Raw genomic sequence first — 26,362 nt, 5'->3', positions numbered from 1 at the left:
TACAGTTACACTTTAATTATTTAGGTGTGGGGGGGGAAGCTGCTGGATTTTGCATTAATTAATACAGGGAGAGAGAAACTGCTGAATTCTAAATTAATTAGATAAGGGAGGGGGAGTTCAAAAGGTTTTCCCTCCCCAGTAAATAGCCAGCCAGCCAGCCCCCCCAGTATATAGCCAGCCAGCCCCCCCCCCAGTATATATCCAGCCAGCAGCCCCCTGCAGTATATTGCCAGCTAGCCCCCCCAGTATATAACCAGCCAGCCCCCAGTATATATCCAGACAGCACCCCCAGTATATAGCTACCCAGACCCCCAGTATATAGCCAGCCAGCCCCCCAGTATATAGCCAGCCCTCCAGTATATAGCCAGCCACCCCAGTATACATAGCCAGTCCCCTGTAGTATATAGCCAGTCCACTGTAGTATATAGCCAGCCAGCCCACCAATATACAGCCAGCCCCCCTAGTATAGTCAGCCCCCCCAGTACACAGCCAGTCAGTCCCCCCGGTATAAAGTGAACCAGTCCCCCCAGTATATAGCCAGCCAGCCCCCCAGTATATAACCAGCCAGCCCCCTGCAGTATATTGCCAGCTAGCCCCCGCAGTATCTAGCCAGCCAGCCCCCTGCAGTATATAACCAGCCACCCCCCCAGTATATAGCCAGCCAGCACCCCCCAGTATATAGCCAGCCATCTCCCCCAGTATATAGCCAGCCAGCCCCCCCAGTATATAGCCAGCCCCCAGTATCTAGCCAGCCAGCCCCCCAGTATATAGCCAGCCACCCCAGTACACAGCCAGCCCCTGTAGTATATAGCCAGTCCACCGTAGTATATAGTCAGCCAACACACCAATATACAGCCAGCCCCCATAGTATAGTCAGTCCCCCCAGTACACAGCCAGTCCGTCCCCCCAGTATATAACCAGCCTGCCCCCCCAGTATATAGCCAGCCAGTCCCCCCAGTATATAGCCAGTCAGCCCCCCAGTATATAACCAGCCAGCCCCTTGCAGTATATTGCCAGCTAGCTCCCCAGTATATAGCCAGCCAGCCCCCAGTATATAGCCAGCCAGCACCCCCAGTATATAGACAGCCCCCCATTATATAGCCAGCCAGCCCCCCAGTATATAGCCAACCCACCAGTATATAGCCAGCCATCCCCTCCCAGTATATAGCCAGCCACCCCTTTACACAGCCAGCCCCACCCCATTCAGGTACATACAAATAAAAACACATGAACTCACCTTTTACAACGCTCCCCCGCTGCTCTGCTACTCGATCCAATCCGGCCGGCGGTGACAGCTCTTTACAAACTGGATTGAGTAGCAGCGGAAAGGTGAGTTCATGTGTGTTTTTTTTCCACCGGCCTTAAAAGTGCCAGACTGGCCCCGGACCGGCCCCAAATGAATCAGGGGGGGCAGACATGGGAGGCAAACATTTTTTCAATGGTCTGATTACATGGTTTCCATGGCCCTGTTTATGAGGTGACTGCCCAAGCTTCAAAACTCAAAGTAGATCCTGTTCCTGTCTGTATTTGCGACTTGGACAGTCTTTCTCATGCCATCGGTATGAACCTCACATGGAGAATACACATGGGTGGCAAGCAAGGAACCATAGTGCTGTTTGCAGGCTGTAATCTGTGCATGCTAATGTCCATGTGGCCTAACACTGTTACCTAAGGTTTATTAGGCAAATGGATAAAGGATTCTTTTTTATTGTTTGATAAAAGTAGAAAATACTCCTTTCTTAATGTTAAATTCAGTATTTCCTATGTATTTTACTGTATTAAAGACTATCACAAAAAACCCTATTTTAAACCAGAACCACAAAAGTGTCTCCGAGGGAACTGTACCTGACACCTATTAGATACAATATAATACAAAAGGTGAATACTATATAAAACTTAACGTTTAATTCAAAATTCATAAAAACCACTATTGTCAGAAAATGGCAATGCACCAAACCTATTAGCCACTGTATAATGTCAGCAGGACATACAGGGCCCATGTAAATATACCATCTTAGCCTCTAATAGCAAAGCAATCATAAAGATATGTGGGATTGTACACGGCAGAGCAGAGGGTGTGTATAATCAATAAACAGTCACATCTACGGGTATAGCAGCTGTACTGTAATAAGTGCAAAAATCAAGGACAATAAATGTGTGCTACACTGATGATAGCATCAATTGGCAGTATATAGAGGGTAAAGAAAGGAATGTTCTCACCAATCCTGGGTTAGCAGGGTTCGGACCATCAGATTCTTGTGATCCAGAGAAACCTCAATATCCCTCGCATACTCAAATATCACCTGAATATCGTCCAATAACTCCCGTCCTAACAAGGACGGTCCACAACTGTCCCTGACGTGTACCTGTCCCTTGCTATAGACACTTGGCGTTCTCAGATGGTCTCAACACTAAAAAAAAAAAACGATCCCAACGCGTTTCTTCCGCAATCCCACGGATTCATCAGGGGATACATCTGTCACAGGTATAGGTGACTAGAAAGAGTCATAGTGGTGGAAACCAGGCAGTGGCTCAAGTAGGTCTCCAGGTCGTCCAGCTTAGTGAAGCATGAAGCGACTGGCGTGTGCAGCATTGTACTGCGCCTGCTCAGCTGTTTTTAAATCAGCCGGCTAGGCCGCGCCATGCATCCGCTCACTTCCGGTCAGCGCCGATCACGTGACAAGTCACGTGACCGGTCACATGACAACGGGGAGGCGGCGCCGAGTGCCGTGACATCAGCTGCGGGGAGGAAACTTTTATCCATCAGTCTAATGCATAGTAAGCTGGTCACGGTAATGTGAAATACTGTATCACTACATCAGTGGTGAGCAAAGCGCTTATTGATATACATGATTGTATAATGGCTATCACATAGGGCTCACTAAGCGGTACGTATGAACACATTATGCAAGAAGTACTAAAAAATGATATTTCCGGCAGTGTCTAAAGTCATGATATTATTTAGAAGAAACATTTGGATATAAAATATGCAAATGATTAAACAACCGCATCTAAGTGGTGACATGAGGATAAGGCATCAAGGTCATATTTAGCAGAGCTTACGCAAATTACACAAAGGGGAGACGTATGATTGTACATAAGCCAACTGATTAGAGATGAGCGAACATGCTCGTCCGAGCTTGATGCTCGGTCGAGCATTAGGGTACTCGAAACTGCTCGTTACTCGGACGAATACTTCGCCCGCTCGAGAAAATGGCAGCTCCCGCCGTTTTGCTTTTTGGCGGCCAGAAACAGAGCCAATCACAAGCCAGGAGACTCTGCACTCCACCCAGCATGACGTGGTACCCTTACACGTCGATAGCAGTGGTTGGCTGGCCAGATCAGGTGACCCTGGGATAGACTAGCCGCTGGCCGCGCTGCTCGGATCATTCTGTCTCTGGATGCCGCTAGGGAGAGAGCTGCTGCTGCTCAGGGAAAGCGTTAGGGTGTTCTATTAGCTTACTGTTAGGCAGGAGTGATTCTCAAAGAACCCAACAGCCCTTCTTAGGGCTACAATAACGTTCTACTTTTTTTATTTTAATTTGCATATTTTACCATTTTGTGAGGAATTAGCAGGGGGACTTGCTACCGTTGTGTTTAGCTCTTAGTGGCACACATATCCATAGCAAAGACCGAAGTGGGAAAATTCAGTAGGGGTTGGATTTCTATTAGGCAATAACTCAGTGTCATCTCATCTGGCATAGTACTGTGCTTCCTTTGATACTTGGCTAGAAAATAGCCATAGGAGAATACAAACAGCTTCTTGAAGCCTACAGTAGCGTTCTATATATTTGATTTCTGGTTGATCTGCTGGTGGCTGTAGTTTCTGCAGTGCATGTACTTGCCAATTCTGAGCAATTTGTAGTGAGACTTGCGACCGCTGTGTTCTGCGCTTAGTGGCGCACATATCCATAGCAAAGGCTGAAGTGGCAAAATTCAGTAGGGGTTGGATTTCTATTAGGCAATAACTCAGTGTCATCTCATCTGGCATAGTACTGTGCTTCCTTTGATACTTGGCTAGAAAATAGCCATAGGAGAATACAAACAGCTTCTTGAAGCCTACAGTAGCGTTCTATATATTTGATTTCTGGTTGATCTGCTGGTGGCTGTAGTTTCTGCAGTGCATGTACTTGCCAATTCTGAGCAATTTGTAGTGAGACTTGCGACCGCTGTGTTCTGCGCTTAGTGGCGCACATATCCATAGCAAAGGCTGAAGTGGCAAAATTCAGTAGGGGTTGGATTTCTATTAGGCAATAACTCAGTGTCATCTCATCTGGCATAGTACTGTGCTTCCTTTGATACTTGGCTAGAAAATAGCCATAGGAGAATACAAACAGCTTCTTGAAGCCTACAGTAGCGTTCTATATATTTGATTTCTGGTTGATCTGCTGGTGGCTGTAGTTTCTGCAGTGCATGTACTTGCCAATTCTGAGCAATTTGTAGTGAGACTTGCGACCGCTGTGTTCTGCGCTTAGTGGCGCACATATCCATAGCAAAGGCTGAAGTGGCAAAATTCAGTAGGGGTTGGATTTCTATTAGGCAATAACTCAGTGTCATCTCATCTGGCATAGTACTGTGCTTCCTTTGATACTTGGCTAGAAAATAGCCATAGGAGAATACAAACAGCTTCTTGAAGCCTACAGTAGCGTTCTATATATTTTATTTCTGGTTGATCTGCTGGTGGCTGTAGTTTCTGCAGTGCATGTACTTGCCAATTCTGAGCAATTTGTAGTGAGACTTGCGACCGCTGTGTTCTGCGCTTAGTGGCGCACATATCCATAGCAAAGGCTGAAGTGGCAAAATTCAGTAGGGGTTGGATTTCTATTAGGCAATAACTCAGTGTCATCTCATCTGGCATAGTACTGTGCTTCCTTTGATACTTGGCTAGAAAATAGCCATAGGAGAATACAAACAGCTTCTTGAAGCCTACAGTAGCGTTCTATATATTTGATTTCTGGTTGATCTGCTGGTGGCTGTAGTTTCTGCAGTGCATGTACTTGCCAATTCTGAGCAATTTGTAGTGAGACTTGCGACCGCTGTGTTCTGCGCTTAGTGGCGCACATATCCATAGCAAAGGCTGAAGTGGCAAAATTCAGTAGGGGTTGGATTTCTATTAGGCAATAACTCAGTGTCATCTCATCCGGCATAGTACTGTGCTTCCTTTGATACTTGGCTAGAAAATAGCCATAGGAGAATACAAACAGCTTCTTGATCTTGAAGCCTACAGTAGCGTTCTATATATTTGATTTCTGGTTGATCTGCTGGTGGCTGTAGTTTCTGCAGTGCATGTACTTGCCAATTCTGAGCAATTTGTAGTGGGACTTGCGACCGCTGTGTTCTGCGCTTAGTGGCGCACATATCCATAGCAAAGGCCGAAGTGGCAAAATTCAGTAGGGGTTGGATTTCTATTAGGCAATAACTCAGTGTCATCTCATCCGGCATAGTACTGTGCTTCCTTTGATACTTGGCTAGAAAATAGCCATAGGAGAATACAAACAGCTTCTTGATCTTGAAGCCTACAGTAGCGTTCTATATATTTGATTTCTGGTTGATCTGCTGGTGGCTGTAGTTTCTGCAGTGCATGTACTTGCCAATTCTGAGCAATTTGTAGTGGGACTTGCGACCGCTGTGTTCTGCGCTTAGTGGCGCACATATCCATAGCAAAGGCCGAAGTGGCAAAATTCAGTAGGGGTTGGATTTCTATTAGGCAATAACTCAGTGTCATCTCATCCGGCATAGTACTGTGCTTCCTTTGATACTTGGCTAGAAAATAGCCATAGGAGAATACAAACAGCTTCTTGATCTTGAAGCCTACAGTAGCGTTCTATATATTTGATTTCTGGTTGATCTGCTGGTGGCTGTAGTTTCTGCAGTGCATGTACTTGCCAATTCTGAGCAATTTGTAGTGGGACTTGCGACCGCTGTGTTCTGCGCTTAGTGGCGCACATATCCATAGCAAAGGCCGAAGTGGCAAAATTCAGTAGGGGTTGGATTTCTATTAGGCAATAACTCAGTGTCATCTCATCCGGCATAGTACTGTGCTTCCTTTGATACTTGGCTAGAAAATAGCCATAGGAGAATACAAACAGCTTCTTGATCTTGAAGCCTACAGTAGCGTTCTATATATTTGATTTCTGGTTGATCTGCTGGTGGCTGTAGTTTCTGCAGTGCATGTACTTGCCAATTCTGAGCAATTTGTAGTGGGACTTGCGACCGCTGTGTTCTGCGCTTAGTGGCGCACATATCCATAGCAAAGGCCGAAGTGGCAAAATTCAGTAGGGGTTGGATTTCTATTAGGCAATAACTCAGTGTCATCTCATCCGGCATAGTACTGTGCTTCCTTTGATACTTGGCTAGAAAATAGCCATAGGAGAATACAAACAGCTTCTTGATCTTGAAGCCTACAGTAGCGTTCTATATATTTGATTTCTGGTTGATCTGCTGGTGGCTGTAGTTTCTGCAGTGCATGTACTTGCCAATTCTGAGCAATTTGTAGTGGGACTTGCGACCGCTGTGTTCTGCGCTTAGTGGCGCACATATCCATAGCAAAGGCCGAAGTGGCAAAATTCAGTAGGGGTTGGATTTCTATTAGGCAATAACTCAGTGTCATCTCATCCGGCATAGTACTGTGCTTCCTTTGATACTTGGCTAGAAAATAGCCATAGGAGAATACAAACAGCTTCTTGATCTTGAAGCCTACAGTAGCGTTCTATATATTTGATTTCTGGTTGATCTGCTGGTGGCTGTAGTTTCTGCAGTGCATGTACTTGCCAATTCTGAGCAATTTGTAGTGGGACTTGCGACCGCTGTGTTCTGCGCTTAGTGGCGCACATATCCATAGCAAAGGCCGAAGTGGCAAAATTCAGTAGGGGTTGGATTTCTATTAGGCAATAACTCAGTGTCATCTCATCTGGCATAGTACTGTGCTTCCTTTGATACTTGGCTAGAAAATAGCCATAGCAATAGGATAGCATTGTTTGGTTTTAAAAACTCAAAAAAAAACAAAAAACACAAAAAAAAAAAAAAAACACAAAAAAAAACAAAAAAAAGTAAAAAAAAAAATAAAGTTATAACTCTCATTTTAAAAATGTTTAACCCGAGGGCTAGGGGTAGAGGACGAGGGCGGGGACGTGGGCGTCCAACTACTGCAGGGGTCAGAGGCCGTGGTCCTGGGCGGGGTGAGACACCACCTGCTGATGAGGGAGCAGGGGAACGCCGCAGAGCTACACTCCCTAGGTTCATGTCTGAAGTTACTGGGACTCGTGGTAGAGCACTGTTGAGGCCAGAACAGTGCGAACAGGTGATGTCGTGGATTGCTGACAATGCTTCGAGCAATTTGTCCACCACCAGTCAGTCTTCCACGCAGTCCACCCATGTCACCGAAATCGCCACTCCTCCAGCTCCTGCACCTCAGCCTCCTCCCCCCCAGTCTGCCCCCTCCCAGGAAAATTTGGCATTTGAACCGGCATACTCTGAGGAACTGTTTTCTGGACCCTTCCCACAGTCACAAACCACTTGTCCGGTTGCTGCTGAGCAATTTTCCGATGCCCAGGTTTTCCACCAGTCACAGTCTGTGGGTGATGATGACCTTCTTGACGTAGTGGAAGTGTGTAAAGAGGTGTCCGACGATGAGGAGACACGGTTGTCAGACAGTGGGGAAGTTGTTGTCAGGGCAGGAAGTCCGAGGGGGGAGCAGACTGAGGGATCGGAGGATGATGAGGTGACAGACCCAAGCTGGGTTGAGAGGCCGGGTGAACACAGTGCTTCTGAGACGGAGGAGAGTCCTCGACCTGAACAGGTTGGAAGAGGCAGTGGTGGGGCCAGACGGAGAGGCAGGGCCAGAGCTGGTGCATCAGCGCCACTGTCAACTAGTGAAGCTCCCGTGGTGAGGGCTCTTGCGGCGAGGGCTAGATCTTCAGAAGTGTGGAGGTTCTTTAAGGAAACACCGGATGACCGACGGACTGTGGTGTGCAACATTTGCCAAACCAGGCTCAGCAGGGGTTCCACCACTACTAGCTTAACTACCACCAGTATGCGCAGGCATATGAATGCTAAGCACCCCACTCAGTGGCAACAAGCCCGTTCACCTCCGGCCGTGCACACCACTGCTCCTTCCCCTGTGTCAGCTGCTAGTCAGCCCCCTGCCCAGGACCCTGGCACAAAAACCCCATCGTCGCCTCCACGATCCTCCACAGCATCCACCAGCGTTCAGCTCTCCATACCCCAGACGCTGGAGCGGAAACGCAAATATAGTGCAACCCACCCGCACGCCCAAGCCCTTAATGTGCACATCTCCAGATTGCTTAGCCTGGAGATGCTGCCCTATAGGCTAGTAGAGACCGAGGCCTTTCGCAACCTCATGGCGGCGGCCGCCCCTCGGTATTCGGTCCCCAGCCGCCACTACTTTTCCCGATGTGCCGTCCCAGCCCTGCACCAGCACGTGTCAGACAACATCATCCGTGCCCTGACCAACGCCGTTTCTGACAAGGTCCACCTGACCACGGACACGTGGACGAGTGCTGCCGGGCAGGGCCACTATATATCGCTGACGGCACATTGGGTTAACTTGGTGGAGGCTGGGACCGAGTCTGATCCTGGGGCTGCTCATATACTGCCGACGCCGAGGATTGCGGGGCCTACCTCGGTCCAGGTGTTTCAGGCCTACTATGCCTCCTCCTCCTCCCACCCCTCCTCCACCTCCTCCTCCGAACTACCATCCGTGGGCACGGCGCCATCAGTCGGTAGCTCTAGGCACAGCAGCAGTGCCGTCGCTAAGCGACAGCAGGCGGTGCTCAAACTGCTGAGCCTAGGCGACAAAAGGCACACCGCCCAAGAGCTATTACAGGGCATCACGGCGCAGACTGATCTGTGGCTGGCACCGCTGAACCTCAAGCCGGGAATGGTTGTGTGTGACAACGGCCGTAACCTGGTGGCGGCTCTGCAACTCGGCAGACTGACACATGTGCCATGCCTGGCCCATGTGTTAAATCTGATAGTGCAGCGTTTCCTCAAGACATACCCCAATCTGTCTGATTTGCTCACGAAGGTGCGCCGCATCTGTGCGCATTTCAGGAAGTCCAGCCCAGATGCTGCCACTCTCAGGGCAGCGCAGCGCCGCCTCCAACTGCCCGCTCACCGACTGTTGTGCGACGTGCCCACGAGGTGGAATTCAACACTGACCATGTTATCCAGAGTTTACCAGCAGCGCAGAGCGATTGTAGACTGCCAGATGTCAACTTCCACCAGAACTGGTAGTCAGGTCAGTCAGCTTCCTCAAGTCTACAATGAGGAGTGGACGTGGATGTCTGATATCTGTCAGGTGCTGAGTAACTTTGAGGAGTCAACACAGATGGTCATTGGCGATGCCGCCATCATCAGCCTCACCATCCCGCTGCTTGGCCTGTTGAAAAACTCTCTGGTCAGCATGAAGTCGGAAGCTTTGCGCTCGTCACAAGAGACGGGGGAAGAATATTCCCTTGTTGATAGCCAAAGCACCCTGAGGTCTGTTTCTCAGCGCATATCGGAGGAGGTGGAGGTGGAGGAGGATGAGGAGGAAGAGGAGGAGAATGTTGGCGAGACACAAGAGGGGACCATTGTTGAGTCCTTCACTGTTCAGCGTGTATGGGCAGAAGAAGAGGAGTTGGAGGAGTTGGAGGAGGAGGAAATGGACAGTCAGGCCAGTGAGGGGAGTGAATTCTTACGCGTTGGTACTCTGGCGCATATGGCAGATTTCATGCTAGGCTGCCTATCCCGTGACCCTCGCGTTCAAAGAATTTATTCCAGCACCGATTACTGGGTGTTCACTCTCCTGGACCCACGGTACAAGCAAAATCTTCCCACTCTCATCCCTGGAGAGGAAAGGAGTGTGAGAATGCATGAATACCAGCAGGCCCTGGTGCACAAGCTGAAACAGTATTTCCCTTCTGACAGCGCTAGCGGCAGAGTGCGTAGTTCTGCGGGACAAGTAGCGAGGGAGAGTAGGCGAGCAGGCAGCTTGTCCAGCACTGGCAAGGGTACGCTTTACAAGGCTTTTGCCAGCTTTATGTCACCCCAGCAAGACACTGTCACCTGTCCCCAGTCTCGGCAGAGTAGGGCTGATCTTTACAGAAAGATGGTGAGGGAGTACGTAGCTGACCATACCATCGTCCTAAATGATCACACAGCTCCCTACAACTACTGGGTTTCAAAGCTGGACATGTGGCACGAACTGGCGCTGTACGCCTTGGAGGTTCTTGCCTGCCCTGCCGCTAGCGTCTTGTCCGAGCGGGTTTTCAGTGCAGCTGGTGGCATCATCACCGATAAGCGTACACGCCTGTCGACTGACAGCGCTGACAGGCTGACGCTTATTAAAATGAATAAAGGCTGGATTTCTCAGAATTTCCAATCTCCACCAGGTGAAGGAAGCTCAACCTGAATAATTGATCCACTCCTCCTCCTCCTCCTCATTTTCCTCCTTCTCCTCCTCTTTGTACAGTAAAGCAGAGGAAAATGGCTATTTTTTGACAGGGCCCACTGACTCTTGCTATAGTACTTCATGCATTTAATTTTTCTGGAGGGCCACCTACCCGGTCCTCTGTTTGAAACAATTTTTGTGAGTGCCACATACAGGCACTCAATCTATTCCATTTTTCTGGAGGGCCACCTACCCGGTCCTCTGTTTTAAAAAATTTTTGGGACTGCCACATACAGGCACTCAATCTATTCCATTTTACTGCAGGGCCACCTACCTGCTCCTCTGGTTTGAACAATTTTTGGGACTGCCACATACAGGCACTCAATCTATTCCATTTTACTGGAGGGCCACCTACCTGCTCCTCTGGTTTGAAACATTTTTGGGACTGCCACATACAGGCACTCAATCTATTCCATTTTACTGCAGGGCCACCTACCTGCTCCTCTGGTTTGAACAATTTTTGGGACTGCCACATACAGGCACTCAATCTATTCCATTTTACTGGAGGGCCACCTACCTGCTCCTCTGGTTTGAAACATTTTTGGGACTGCCACATACAGGCACTCAATCTATTCCATTTTACTGCAGGGCCACCTACCTGCTCCTCTGGTTTGAACAATTTTTGGGACTGCCACATACAGGCACTCAATCTATTCCATTTTACTGGAGGGCCACCTACCTGCTCCTCTGGTTTGAAACATTTTTGGGACTGCCACATACAGGCACTCAATCTATTCCATTTTACTGCAGGGCCACCTACCTGCTCCTCTGGTTTGAACAATTTTTGGGACTGCCACATACAGGCACTCAATCTATTCCATTTTACTGCAGGGCCACCTACCTGCTCCTCTGGTTTGAACAATTTTTGGGACTGCCACATACAGGCACTCAATCTATTCCATTTTACTGGAGGGCCACCTACCTGCTCCTCTGGTTTGAAACATTTTTGGGACTGCCACATACAGGCACTCAATCTATTCCATTTTACTGCAGGGCCACCTACCTGCTCCTCTGGTTTGAACAATTTTTGGGACTGCCACATACAGGCACTCAATCTATTCCATTTTACTGCAGGGCCACCTACCTGCTCCTCTGGTTTGAACAATTTTTGGGACTGCCACATACAGGCACTCAATCTATTCCATTTTACTGCAGGGCCACCTACCTGCTCCTCTGGTTTGAACAATTTTTGGGACTGCCACATACAGGCACTCAATCTATTCCATTTTACTGCAGGGCCACCTACCTGCTCCTCTGGTTTGAACAATTTTTGGGACTGCCACATACAGGCACTCAATCTATTCCATTTTACTGGAGGGCCACCTACCTGCTCCTCTGGTTTGAAACATTTTTGGGACTGCCACATACAGGCACTCAATCTATCCCATTTTACTGGAGGGCCACCTACCTGCTCCTCTGGTTTGAAAAATGTTTGGGACTGCCACATACAGGCACTATCCAAATTAAATTGTCTCCATAGCAGCCTCCACACGTTGTCTCCATTGCTACCTCCAAAAGTCGTCCATATAGCTGCCTCCATACATCGTCCCTTTATCAAACGAGGTGTGTCAGGCAGAAATTTGGGTTGTTTTCATGGATTCCACATCAAAGTTGTTAACTTTGTCACCACCCTGCTGTGTAATCCCCAAAATATACTGGCAAACTTTTACCATTTAGGGATATTATTTCAGCGCTTCTTGCGCATCTGTTTACATTCCCCTCACCCGGCATATCCTAAACTTATAAGAACGCTACTACACTTGATCTTATACAAAAGGTTCTTAGAAGTGCTGTTTGGGGAGTAGCCTAGAGACAGGGGCTTGGATTGGCGAAAGCTCGCCTGGCAGCGGAACGCCAGCTCCATGCGCATCATGCGCTTCTTGCGCATCTGTTTACATTCCCCTCACCCGCCATATCCCAAACTTATAAGAACGCTACTACACTTAACTTGGTGCAGGCTGGGACCGAGTCTGACCCTGGGGCTGGTCATATACTGCCGACGCAGAGAATTGCGGGGCCTACCTCGGTCCAGGTCTCAAAGGCCTACTATACCTCCTCCCACCCCTCCTCCACCTCCTCCTCCTCCGAATTACCATCCGTGGGCATGGCGCCATCAGTCGGTAGCTCTAGGCACAGCAGCAGTGCCGTCGCTAAGCGACAGCAGGCGGTGCTGAAACTGCTGAGCCTAGGCGATAAAAGGCACACCGCCCAAGAGCTATTACAGGGCATTCCACATCAAAGTTGTTAACTTTGTCGCCACCCTGCTGTGTAATCCCCAAAATATACTTGCAAACTTTTACCATTTAGGGATATTATTTCAGCGCTTCTTGCGCATCTGTTTACATTCCCCTCACCCGGCATATCCTAAACTTATAAGAACGCTACTACACTTGATCTTATACAAAAGGTTCTTAGAAGTGCTGTTTGGGGAGTAGCCTAGAGACAGGGGCTTGGATTGGCGAAAGCTCGCCTGGCAGCGGAACGCCAGCTCCATGCGCATCATGCGCTTCTTGCGCATCTGTTTACATTCCCCTCACCCGCCATATCCCAAACTTATAAGAACGCTACTACACTTAACTTGGTGCAGGCTGGGACCGAGTCTGACCCTGGGGCTGGTCATATACTGCCGACGCAGAGAATTGCGGGGCCTACCTCGGTCCAGGTCTCAAAGGCCTACTATACCTCCTCCCACCCCTCCTCCACCTCCTCCTCCTCCGAATTACCATCCGTGGGCATGGCGCCATCAGTCGGTAGCTCTAGGCACAGCAGCAGTGCCGTCGCTAAGCGACAGCAGGCGGTGCTGAAACTGCTGAGCCTAGGCGATAAAAGGCACACCGCCCAAGAGCTATTACAGGGCATTCCACATCAAAGTTGTTAACTTTGTCGCCACCCTGCTGTGTAATCCCCAAAATATACTTGCAAACTTTTACCATTTAGGGATATTATTTCAGCGCTTCTTGCGCATCTGTTTACATTCCCCTCACCCGGCATATCCTAAACTTATAAGAACGCTACTACACTTGATCTTATACAAAAGGTTCTTAGAAGTGCTGTTTGGGGAGTAGCCTAGAGACAGGGGCTTGGATTGGCGAAAGCTCGCCTGGCAGCGGAGCGCCAGCTCCATGCCAAGATCCAACTAACATAGTTTTAACTGCAGCACCTTTAATCTACTACTAGTTCACTGCCTCCATACATGGTCCCCTTATCAAACGAGCTGTGTCAGGCAGAATTTTGGGTTGTTTTCATGGCTTCCATGTTAACTTTGTCGCCACCCTGCTGTGTAATCCACAAAATATACTGGCAAACTTTTATCATGTACCGATATTATTTGAGCGCTTCTTGCTCACCTCCTTTGGTTCCTCTCTGCCACCCATTGGTTTGAAGCCTGAGTCCATTTAGGGTATGTCGCCATGCCACTCTCTAGCCTGCTGCCGCTGCCTCTGCATGCCGTCCCCTATAGTGTCAGGGTCAATTATTGGATGTTTTAGATGCTATCTAGCTTCATTCTGTCACTCTGTCATGGCCATGCTGTTGCCCATAATTTTGGCATAATGGTGCGATTATGCAGCCTCAGAGGCATCCATGCATGCTGCCCCTGCTGTTTCCTGTCCATTTCCGTGGTGTTTCCATCCTTTTCTGAGGTTCCCAGGTGTTTGGCCAAGCTTCCCTGTGCAGAGCCTTGGTCCCCTTGAAAAATGCTCGAGTCTCCCATTGACTTCAATGGGGTTCGTTATTCGAGACGAGCACTCGAGCATCGGGAAAAGTTCGTCTCGAATAACGAGTACCCGAGCATTTTAGTGTTCGCTCATCTCTACAACTGATACATGAGAGGGAGTCAAATCAGCCATCAATGAAAGATGCAAAGCTTAAGGTTTCATTAAGCCCACTAGGGGCCACCGTAGCTAGTCTGTAGATCCAACGGGTCTCAGTTTGCAAGATCTTTTTATTCCAGTCTCCACCTCTGACATTACGAGGTACCAGGACAAATCCATGAAACCTTATTCCATCTACACAACCCTGGTGGCATTCATGAACGTGTTTGGCTAACGGGGTATCTCTTGAATGTTTAATGTCAGCCAAATGCTCACCCACTCGTCTGCGGAGTTCTCTAAAGGTTTTCCCGATGTATTCAAGTCCACATATACATACAATCCGATAGATCACTCCCTTTGTTCTGCAATTTATAAAGGAGTTAATTAGAATTTCCTCACCAGTCACATTCGCCACAAATTTCTTTGTAACCAGAATGTAGGGACAAGCAATGCAGCCACTGCATTTGTAGGAGCCATTTGGTTTCCTAGTATCTAACCACGTATTGCTTGAGTTCGTGGCAAAGTGGCTGTGTACTAGGCGGTCCCGCAGGGATCTGCCTTTCCGATATGTGATGGAGGGGAGAGGGGTCAGAACATCAACTATATCAGTGTCCATCAACAGGGTCGGCCAGTGTTTAGACAGAATTTGCCTTACTGTGTCAGAGCCATGGTTAAACGTGGTGATGAATCTCACCACGTTGTCAGGGCCGTCCCTAGCCCTTGGAAGTAGGAGATTTCTCCTGTCTTTATTGAGTGCATTGTGAAAGGCACTCCTCAATATTTTATCCGGATATCCCTTCTCCAAGAACCTTGCTCTAAGGTCGTCTGCCTGTTTTAAGAATGTGCATTTGTCAGAGCAATTCCTCCGTAACCGAAGGTATTGACCCCGCGGTATTCCTCTTTTTAAAGGGGTAGGGTGGCCACTTTCCCACCTCAATAGAGAGTTGGTGGCAGTCGCCTTTCTGAAGACCTCTGTCTGTAATAGACCCTCGGGTCCTTTTGTAAGGAGTATATCCAGAAAGGCTAATTTTTCGCCACTGATCTCATAAGTAAATTTGAGGCCGATGTCGTTACAGTTCAGATGCTTCACAAAGTCAGAGAAGGCTGATTCGGATCCACTCCATATAATCATAATGTCATCAATAAAGCGTAACCATAGTTCTATATGTCCCTGGTAGGGATCAGTTACAAAAGGACCCGAGGGTCTATTACAGACAGAGGTCTTCAGAAAGGCGACTGCCACCAACTCTCTATTGAGGTGGGAAAGTGGCCACCCTACCCCTTTAAAAAGAGGAATACCGCGGGGTCAATACCTTCGGTTGCGGAGGAATTGCTCTGACAAATGCACATTCTTAAAACAGGCAGACGACCTTAGAGCAAGGTTCTTGGAGAAGGGATATCCGGATAAAATATTGAGGAGTGCCTTTCACAATGCACTCAATAAAGACAGGAGAAATCTCCTACTTCCAAGGGCTAGGGACGGCCCTGACAACGTGGTGAGATTCATCACCACGTTTAACCATGGCTCTGACACAGTAAGGCAAATTCTGTCTAAACACTGGCCGACCCTGTTGATGGACACTGATATAGTTGATGTTCTGACCCCTCTCCCCTCCATCACATATCGGAAAGGCAGGTCCCTGCGGGACCGCCTAGTACACAGCCACTTTGCCACGAACTCAAGCAATACGTGGTTAGATACTAGGAAACCAAATGGCTCCTACAAATGCAGTGGCTGCATTGCTTGCCCCTACATTCTGGTTACAAAGAAATTTGTGGCGAATGTGACTGGTGAGGAAATTCTAATTAACTCCTTTATAAATTGCAGAACAAAGGGAGTGATCTATCGGATTGTATGTATATGTGGACTTGAATACATCGGGAAAACCTTTAGAGAACTCCGCAGACGAGTGGGTGAGCATTTGGCTGACATTAAACATTCAAGAGATACCCCGTTAGCCAAACACGTTCATGAATGCCACCAGGGTTGTGTAGATGGAATAAGGTTTCATGGATTTGTCCTGGTACCTCGTAATGTCAGAGGTGGAGACTGGAATAAAAAGATCTTGCAAACTGAGACCCGTTGGATCTACAGACTAGCTACGGTGGCCCCTAGTGGGCTTAATGAAACCTTAAGCTTTGCATCTTTCATTGATGGCTGATTTGACTCCCTCTCATGTATCAGTTGGCTTATGTACAATCATACGTCTCCCCTTTGTGTAATTTGCGTAAGCTCTGCTAAATATGACCTTGATGCCTTATCCTCATGTCACCACTTAGATGCGGTTGTTTAATCATTTGCATATTTTATATCCAAATGTTTCTTCTAAATAATATCATGACTTTAGACACTGCCGGAAATATCATTTTTTAGTACTTCTTGCATAATGTGTTCATACGTACCGCTTAGTGAGCCCTATGTGATAGCCATTATACAATCATGTATCTCAATAGGCGCTTTGCTCACCACTGATGTAGTGATACAGTATTTCACATTACCGTGACCAGCTTACTATGCATTAGACTGATGGATAAAAGTTTCCTCCCCGCAGCTGATGTCTTGGCACTCGGCGCCGCCTCCCCGTTGTCATGTGACCGGTCACGTGACTTGTCACGTGATCGGCGCTGACCGGAAGTGAGCGGATGCATGGCGCGGCCTAGCCGGCTGATTTAAAAACAGCTGAGCAGGCGCAGTACAATGCTGCACACGCCAGTCGCTTCATGCTTCACTAAGCTGGAAGACCTGGAGACCTACTTGAGCCACTGCCTGGTTTCCACCACTATGACTCTTTCTAGTCACCTATACCTGTGACAGATGTATCCCCTGATGAATCCGTGGGATTGCGGAAGAAACGCGTTGGGATCGTTTTTTTTTGTTTTTTTTTTAGTGTTGAGACCATCTGAGAACGCCAAGTGTCTATAGCAAGGGACAGGTACACGTCAGGGACAGTTGTGGACCGTCCTTGTTAGGACGGGAGTTATTGGACGATATTCAGGTGATATTTGAGTATGCGAGGGATATTGAGGTTTCTCTGGATCACAAGAATCTGATGGTCCGAACCCTGCTAACCCAGGATTGGTGAGAACATTCCTTTCTTTACCCTCTATATACTGACAATTGATGCTATCATCAGTGTAGCACACATTTATTGTCCTTGATTTTTGCACTTATTACAGTACAGCTGCTATACCCGTAGATGTGACTGTTTATTGATTATACACACCCTCTGCTCTGCCGTGTACAATCCCACATATCTTTATGATTGCTTTGCTATTAGAGGCTAAGATGGTATATTTACATGGGCCCTGTATGTCCTGCTGACATTATACAGTGGCTAATAGGTTTGGTGCATTGCCATTTTCTGACAATAGTGGTTTTTATGAATTTTGAATTAAACGTTAAGTTTTATATAGTATTCACCTTTTGTATTATATTTTACTGTATTAAGTATAACATGTGATAAGGAGGTCTGTTGTCATACAATAATTTAACAATGAATGGGACCATAGCTAGTTACTGCCTCAGGAGGAAGAACAAACAATTGACCCAGATGGGAGGGGGTCCTCCGCCATTTTACATTTCCATATCTAGTTAGAAGTCCTACTCAGCACACACAAAGTCAGTGCATTCAGGCAAGAAGCTGATGGAGTAGGAAAAGGAAGGAAAGTTTGTTCCATAACTTGGCCTAGGGACAATAGAATTTTATTTACATCCCTGGGTTTTCCTTTTCTAAATAGAAAAATGTAATGTAAACAAATTATGCTCCTTCTTGAAATCTCTTAAATGTCACCAGGAAAAAGTTAGCAGTTGTGTGTATACATGCATGTATGTATGTGTGTACTGCCATCAATCGTGTACAGTCAATGAAAGGTCAGGTCTTATATTCTTTGCAATATAATCCAAAGCTATATGTTTGACTATAACAAAATCATTGTTAGTGTACATTATGCATAACACTGATAACAAATAATAGTCCTAGCCATGGAGTTCACAAATATGTAGCATATTTATTTCAGAAATTGTGCCCTAAAACCTCGGTGACACTAGGTGACACTAGGTGTAATGTTGGCATCCATACAATACACATACACATAAATATAATGTCCACAAATATAAGTGCTTTTTTCCATAAGGCCAGATTTATCAAAAATAGTGCAAGTTTATTGAAAACTTGTGCACACCTTGCACTGCTCTGGAAGTGTGAACCACCTTTTTTAGGTACAGCTTTAACATACAGCATGTGATGTTCTTTTTAGTGCACAGCTAGACAGAAAACTGGCACAGCCAGAATAATAGATCTGTGCAATAAAGTCCAGAATATTAAAGGCAATCAGTTCTTACAATTTACCTACCAGAACATATTGCTATAGTAGTAGGGCTATGCCCACACATAACACTCGTGTCGTTGTTTTTACTAATGACCAGAATTTTTAAATAGTTTAAAATAAAATGATTAACCCCTTAAGGAAGCAGCCATTTTATATTTTATACCAGCTAGTCAAGTGAGATAACTAAAATTCATAACTTTTTATTGGATATGCATTAAAAACCAACATCAAAATAATATCAAATAACAGTAAAATCATCCAGCCCGGATGGTCACAGTATCCATTCCTCCTCAGGAGAGGACTTATACTCCCGACCCAGGAATCCACCAGGTACCTCTGTACAGACATCAGCATGTATGGTAAGATGCAAATATTTTCTACTAAATCTATGTGTCTGTAAGAGATCAAGAGACTTTCTATCTGAGGATTTGGTGTGTACATTGTTTGATCCCAGTGATACTGTGACCATCCGGGCTGGATGCCCTGGATGATTTTACTATTATTATTATTATTATTATTATTGTTATTTGATATTATTTTGATGTTGGTTTCTAATGCATATCCAATAAAAAGTTATGAATTTTAGTTATCTCACTTGATTAGCCAGTATAAGATTGATATTTGCAAGGTGAGAGCAACGTTGGCCCCCAAAACTGTGTATTCCAACCTTGCTTGGTGTCTATACATTGATTTTTGGCTATTTAAGCAGCCATTTTATAGCTTAAGGCTCTGCCCCATTTTTTGTATTCTGACATGCGTCTCTTTATATGGTTATAACTTTTGAACACTGTTACTTATCTAAACAATTCTGAGAAAGTTTTTTCCTCACATGTTGTACTTAATTTTAGTGGTAAATTTTGTGAGATATGTTTTGCGTTTAATTAATGATGTTTAAAAATGATTAATTTTTTTTATTTTTTGAGAAATTCGAAATCATTGTTTTTTCAGGCAGATAGATTTACCGCCTAAATAAGTTGCCGAATAACATTTTCCATATGTCTACTTTACATTTTCATAATTTTTGAAATGTCTGGATAATTTATTTTGATGTCACGCGGCTTACAAATCGAATATCGCTCTTACGGATTTTCAGAATTGACTATTTTGGGGATATTTACCGTTTTGAATGAAATTTTACATATTTAGCATCAAAACCCCTCAAGCTATCAGAAACAGCTTTTAGGAAGATTATTAACCTCTTGAGATCTTCATAGTAATTGAATCAAAATGGAGGCGAAATTTAGAATGGACCGATTATGTCGGTTATACGTTCATTTAGCCCTAAAATTTACACATTTCCAAAAGATAAAAAGAGAAAACCCACCTTACAATTTGTTCTATAATTTCTCCCGAGTACAGAGACCCCCCACATGTGGGCATTACTTGTTTTATAGGCGTACAACGAGGCGCAGAAGGGAAGGAGCGCCCTGCAGCTGCCAGGATTTTAATTTTCTCATTGGCCCCTTTTGTAGGCTATAAAATTTTAGCTTTTTCGTTATTGGGACCATGTGACATTTTTTTACTGGATGAGATGCTTTTCCCAGTGTTACCATTTTGGGGTTGGTATCTCCAATTGTTGAAAATTTGTGAACTTTTTTTTAGGTCAGGAGTAGAAAAGCATCAATTCTGTTCTGGATTTTTTACTCCTTTTTTTTTTGGTGTTCACCGTGTAGCCTAATAATCATGTTATCTTAATTCTATGGGTCGATACGAATACGGGGATACCATACATGAATATTTTTACTGAAAATGTGTTTTAGTAGGTCTCTATTAGAGATGAGCGAGCACTAAAATGCTCGAGTGCTCGTTATTCGAGACGAACTTTTCCAGATGCTCGAGTGCTCGTCTCGAATAACGAGCCCCATTGAAGTCAATGGGAGACTCGAGCATTTTTCAAAGGGACCATGGTTCGGGAATAAAATGTGTTAATTAATTGAAAAAGAATGTCTTCTGATAAGTTATCAGATGTATGCAAACATCTGCAATCTATTCTTCACTGTTCCGCGCGTATATTATCTCCCGACAAGTTAGCAGATGTGAAGAACAGTGAAGAATAGAATAAAAACAGTGACCACAGGATCATTTAAGTGAAAAACACAGTGAAGAATAGATTGCAGATGTTCGGCACATCTGCTTACTTGTCGGGAGATACGCTGTCCCGGGATCCGCTGCTCTTCTTCCACTGAAGTCTCCCCGATGTCTCCGTGCTGCTCCCCATGTCTCCGTGCCGATGCCCCATGTCTCCGTGCTGCCGCTGCCCCATGTCTCCGTGCCGATGCCCCATGTCTCCATGCTGCCGCTGCCCCATGTCTCCGTGCCGCTGCCCCATGTCTCCATGCTCCCATGTCTCCGTGCCGATGCCGTGCCGCTGCCCCATGTCTCCATGCTGCCGCTGCCCCATGTCTCCGTGCCGCTGCCCCATGTCTCCGTGCCGATGCCCCATGTCTCCATGCTGCCGCTGCCCCATGTCTCCGTGCCGCTGCCCCATGTCTCCATGCTGCCGCTGCCCCATGTCTCCGTGCCGATGCCCCATGTCTCCATGCTGCCGCTGCCCCATGTCTCCGTGCCGCTGCCCCATGTCTCCGTGCCATTGCCCCATGTCTCCATGCTGCCGCTGCCCCATGTCTCCGTGCCGATGCTCCATGTCTCCATGCTGCCGCTGCCCCATGTCTCCGTGCCGCTGCCCCATGTCTCCGTGCTGCCGCTGCCCCATGTCTCCGTGCCGATGCCCCATGTCTCCATGCTGCCGCTGCCCCATGTCTCCGTGCCGCTGCCCCATGTCTCCATGCTGCCGCTGCCCCATGTCTCCGTGCCGATGCCCCATGTCTCCATGCTGCCGCTGCCCCATGTCTCCGTGCCGCTGCCCCATGTCTCCGTGCCGATGCCCCATGTCTCCATGCTGCCGCTGCCCCATTTCTCCGTGCCGATGCCCCATGTCTGAATGCTGCCGCTGCCCAATGTCTCCGTGCCGCTGCCCCATGTCTCCGTGCTGCCGCTGCCCCATGTCTCCGTGCCGATGCCCCATGTCTCCGTGCTGCCGCTGCCCCATGTCTCCGTACCGATGCCCCATGTCTCCGTGCTGCCGCTGCCCCATGTCTCCATGCCGATGCCCCATGTCTCCATGTCGCTGCCCCATGTCTCCATGCCGCTGCCCCATGTCTCCGTGCCGCCGCTGCCCCATGTCTCCATGCCGATGCCCCATGTCTCCGTGCTGCCGCTGCCCCATGTCTCCGTGCTGCCCCTGCCCCATGTCTCTGTGCTGCTGCCGCTGCCCCATGTCTCTGTGCTGCTGCCCCTGCCCCATGTCTCCGTGCTGCTGCCGATGCCCCATGTCTCTGTGCTGCTGCCGCTGCCCCATGTCTCCGTGCCGCCTCTGCCCCCGTGTCTCTGTGCTGCTCCCCGGTGTCTCTGTGCTGCTCCCCGGTGTCTCTGTGCTGCTCCCCGGTGTCTCTGTCCTGCTCACCGTGTTCTGCAATGTCTTCTTCACACATATATATTGTTCTTCACATGCTATTTTGTTCGCACCGTTCCGCGCGTATCTTCCGACAGGTAAGCAGATGTGCCGAACATCTGTAATCTATTCTTCACTGTGTTTTTCACTGTGTTTTTCACTTAAATGATCCTGTGTTCACTGTGTTCACTGTTTTTATTCTATTCTTCACTGTTCTTCACTGTGTTTTTTTAATTAAATGCTCGATCTCGACTAACTAGTGACTAACTAGTACTGGGTACCCCGGCAGTACTAGTTAATGCACTAACTAGTACTGGGGTGACTTACTAGTACTGGGTAGTCCCTCAGTATGAGTAAAATGCACTAACTAGTACTGGGATGACTACTACTAGTACTGGGGTGAGAAGTACTGGGGACCCCCCTGCTAAATGAACTCTGGGGAGACGACTACTAGTAGTCGGATGTAGCACTAGTAAAATGCACTAACTAGGTCTTTTTCTCTGTAATACTGGATTCCGCATGTATCAGTAACCTCATCTCAAACATCTAAGTAGCTGATGACACAGATGCATAGATGGAAAACATCCATATTAAGGCTCTATTAGACTTATGAAATAATTTTACGTGTGCATACCTACTGTATTCTTCCCTGTTTATCTTCGTTGATAAATAACTTCGTATACTTGGAGTAATATATGCAGCGTTAAGTATTCACCAAAGCCATCCTCTAAGGAATAAAGCAGCTCATTGTTCTTCTGTGCAGGCATTGTGACAATTGGATTACATTCAGAAACCTGCCTTATTATTTAATCAGCCGACATTCTTCCTGTGCTTAGTGCTGCCTCTAAGGGGGAGAATGAACGATAGTAACCTCATGTCACTCAGCAGTAAACAAGCTAGTGGACCAAAAAAAAAAGCCCATGACCATCTCCAGTGAATATTCTAGAAAGAGAATCTATGCTCATGTATAAGAAAAGAAAATGAAATGCAAACCAATTGGAATCCTTAATGTTTTTTAATCAACACACAATCCTTGTGGTTTTGGTATATTGCAACATATCCTTGCAATCTTAGTAATTGTAATCTTAATTGTGTTCTATTATATTCTGTGTACTATGTCATCACAGTTTCATCATACGACAATGCGTGTTTATTGAGCTTGTCAATTTTTTATTTTATCCCGTTATTATAGCATTAATTATCTGCATATGCTGTATGTGTGTGTAGAAGTCGCTTCAGGAGTAAATGCACTGATATTGAAATGTAGTGTGTTTCTCTCATGTGACCTCTTGTGAAATTAGCTCAAGTGTATTGGGCTAGGCTTTTACTTTCCTGACCCTTTGTCTGAGCCTGAAGAATTATCCTTGCCACACCTCTTGCCAGTCTATTGGTGGGCAAGACTGCATGGGGTTGGACCCCTTTTTTCTTCTACATGGCCAGCCCCCATCACCAGTTGTAAGTCTCCCAATAAGTACAGCTCCCACGTAATGAAAGTCAGAGCATCCCAAAGCAGCATCACATTTTACACTGTGCTCTGTACCCTACACCTGCTGAGAAAATGGTAGATGCTTTCTGTGCCAATTGGAAACTGATCGACAGCCAGAACTTTGATGAGTACATGAAAGCCTTGGGTAGGTGCTCATCAGAAGATTTCCAGAGCTTGTAGAATCTGCCAGTCATCTATAGCATGCAAACCCTTCTAGTTAGACAGCTGCTCAAGTAGCACAATATTGCATCAGCGTTTCTACGTACTGCTATATGTCATACTCCTGATACTTGTCTCATAACTTATTAATCAACTGAGTTTATTGTTATTGTTCTGATGGTTACCTGTTGCTTTTTGCAGGAGTTGGCTTTGCTACAAGACAGGTAGGAAATGTAACTAAGCCAACAGTCATCATTAGCCAGGAAGGCGACAAAGTGGTGATTCGGACACAGAGCACATTCAAGAACACAGAGATCAGCTTCAAGCTGGGGGAGGAATTTGATGAAGCCACTGCTGATGACAGGAACTGCAAGGTGAGAGGATTGTAGTGGGATTTAATCTCTTTAGAGACACATAGAGGGCTTGTGTGTTTCCGAATGCAATTCTTTCTGCACATTATATTTGGCGTGACGTGTAGATGTGTGACAATAAGGATTTATTCATTTTCAACTATTTTTATAATGAGTAACCCAAGAATCTGGTCTAGGACAGTATTTTGTATTTCTGTTACATCCATTATAATGTTTGTGTCTAGTTTAGTCTATCAAGTCTATGTGTGAACATGGCTATAATGACATGCCTGGTAATGTGCCGGTCCTTTCAGTAATTCTTTATGAACCAAAATGATGTAAGATGCTCTGAATTACTGTACTACTTATAATAGTACAAGCAGCAGTATATGCACACATTGCAAGTCATGATGGTTTGCAAATCACTGGCTGCTTTAGGTTAGAACAGTACAGAATGGCAGGATTGGGCTGAATGCAGACTGTTGATGTGCACATGTCTATTTATTGCACTTTTTCAGAAGGCGCTGACTAACAGCCCTTTTACACAGATGACTGAGCAGGCAATGGTCCGGAATGATGCTACTAGGCAAGTTCATTTCTGATCATTACCTGCTCATTGGCTTAGATTACGTGCAGCAATCCATGCTGGTGTATGGGGACCAATGAATCACTCATCCTCTTATAGTTTGTGTTTGTTTTGGTGCCAGAAAATGAGCATTTTTTAGGCTCCAGAAAAAAATGTGCTCACTCAACAAACGCTTGCTCAGTTGTCAGCTAATCGATGGAATCGTTATGGTAACAACTGTTATTAAGTTTCATAATAAATTTACTGTATATACTACCATAAAAAAGGACTTAGAAAACTTAGAAATAATATCTCAGGTTGTTATAACTGGATATCAATGCATGTTTATTCATGATAATTATTTCACTACATATATTGTCAGATAGTTTTGTAAAATGACAATGACAATGGTGGCAGAGCCTTGTGGGGTTTTCATCAATAATGTAATGTGCTTTGTGAAAATCAAATCGTTTTAACCAATACCTCTTCTCCGCAGTCCATTGTAACCCTCGATGGAGATAAATTGGTCCATGTGCAAAAGTGGGATGGAAAAGAAACTAAGTTTGTAAGAGAAATTAAGGATGGCAAAATGATTATGGTAAGTACTGATGGAATAACATCATGTCTAACATGGAGCAGCATATGGTGCTGAACACTGCCTCAATCCCCAATTATTCGCATATTAATGTAAGGTAAAGACGGATTTAGGATTATAAAAAGAAGCCTATAGCTAATTAAAAGCTAATGAACATATAACACAAACCTTGACCATTCACAAATTACTTTTTTCAGAAGGCTGGAAGCTTGATAATCCTAATATTCTGGTGATGATCCCTTTACTTAATCCCAACCTGTCACACGCCCATACGCATTAGCTGACACATTTCACCATTTAAAGATTTACTCATTCCTGCATGTACTAGATGGTGGCGCTGTGGTCACTATCGGTTACTGAGGTTTTAGAATCAGTAATAATATTGTTGCACATTTTTGCACCTTCTTCTCACTGCAGTTATTTCTCTTTAAACTGGGGGAATCCATTCTGATGTACATATGCAGGATATATGTAGAAAAATTAAGAATGCATTATAAGAATTTGTCTTTATTCTCTACAGACTCTTACCTTTGGCGACATTGTTTCCGTCCGTCAGTACGAGAAGGCATAGGCATTGGAAACCTGGTTCTGCTCTCACTTCACTCCCATGTATGAAAATCCACTGACCATCTGTATGCCCAGTTTCCAAACAATCCGGCCTGGTTACTGTATACTATGGAATTGCTAAGTTTGTGCTTTACACAACAATGTAACAACTTTTTATTAAAATAAAACAAGTATTTTTATGGATTATTTTGACTGTTTTCTTAACCACCAGCCTCACTGAAGTGAATTTATATGCATCAGTTCAACATCAACATGTATAATTACATTTTTAGAATGAAATGAAAAATATAAAATATGGTCAGAGACAACGTTTACAGTATTAAACATACATTTTTTTTTTTACTTTCACACAAAATTTTTACATATGTTCTCAAAGTGTACCTAAACAAAAATATTGTGATTATCCATAACATATGCAATGTTGTTGTATAGATTTTAGATTGATTTAATAAAACAACATGTGTTTATTTCATTATGGCCTGGATTCTGGAATCATGTTGTTTTATTCAATAAAGAGTAAATTTAACATTGATCCAATCCATAGCAAAATTATAACTAGCCTTATGAGGGATGTGTTCATAATAGGCATTGTACT

The 26,362-nt window shown here is 45.8% G+C and overlaps 1 protein-coding gene across 1 annotated transcript; it reads left to right on the top strand.

Moving 5' to 3' along the window:
- Nucleotides 1-23,514: 23,514 nt before the first annotated feature.
- On the top strand, nucleotides 23,515-25,950 carry FABP7 (fatty acid binding protein 7). Its single transcript, XM_072141664.1, has 4 exons — nucleotides 23,515-23,676; nucleotides 23,892-24,064; nucleotides 25,102-25,203; nucleotides 25,721-25,950. The coding sequence occupies exons 1-4, from the start codon at nucleotides 23,604-23,606 to the stop codon at nucleotides 25,769-25,771; spliced, it is 399 nt and encodes a 132-aa protein (XP_071997765.1). The 5' UTR covers nucleotides 23,515-23,603; the 3' UTR covers nucleotides 25,772-25,950.
- The last annotated feature ends 412 nt before the right edge of the window (nucleotides 25,951-26,362 follow it).

Source organism: Engystomops pustulosus, chromosome 3 (assembly GCF_040894005.1).
Source record: "Engystomops pustulosus chromosome 3, aEngPut4.maternal, whole genome shotgun sequence".
Classification (NCBI taxonomy): domain Eukaryota; kingdom Metazoa; phylum Chordata; class Amphibia; order Anura; family Leptodactylidae; genus Engystomops; species Engystomops pustulosus.
This window is presented reverse-complemented; position numbering and strand designations above follow the sequence as displayed.

Excerpts from the sequence above, each read along its gene's own strand:
- FABP7 (XM_072141664.1), top strand. The coding sequence starts at position 23,604 with ATGGTAGATGCTTTCTGTGCCAATTGGAAACTGATCGACAGCCAGAAC. Across the intron at positions 23,677-23,891 it reads TGAGTACATGAAAGCCTTGG|GAGTTGGCTTTGCTACAAGA; the intron begins GTAGGTGCTCAT and ends TGCTTTTTGCAG. Across the intron at positions 24,065-25,101 it reads CTGATGACAGGAACTGCAAG|TCCATTGTAACCCTCGATGG; the intron begins GTGAGAGGATTG and ends TCTTCTCCGCAG.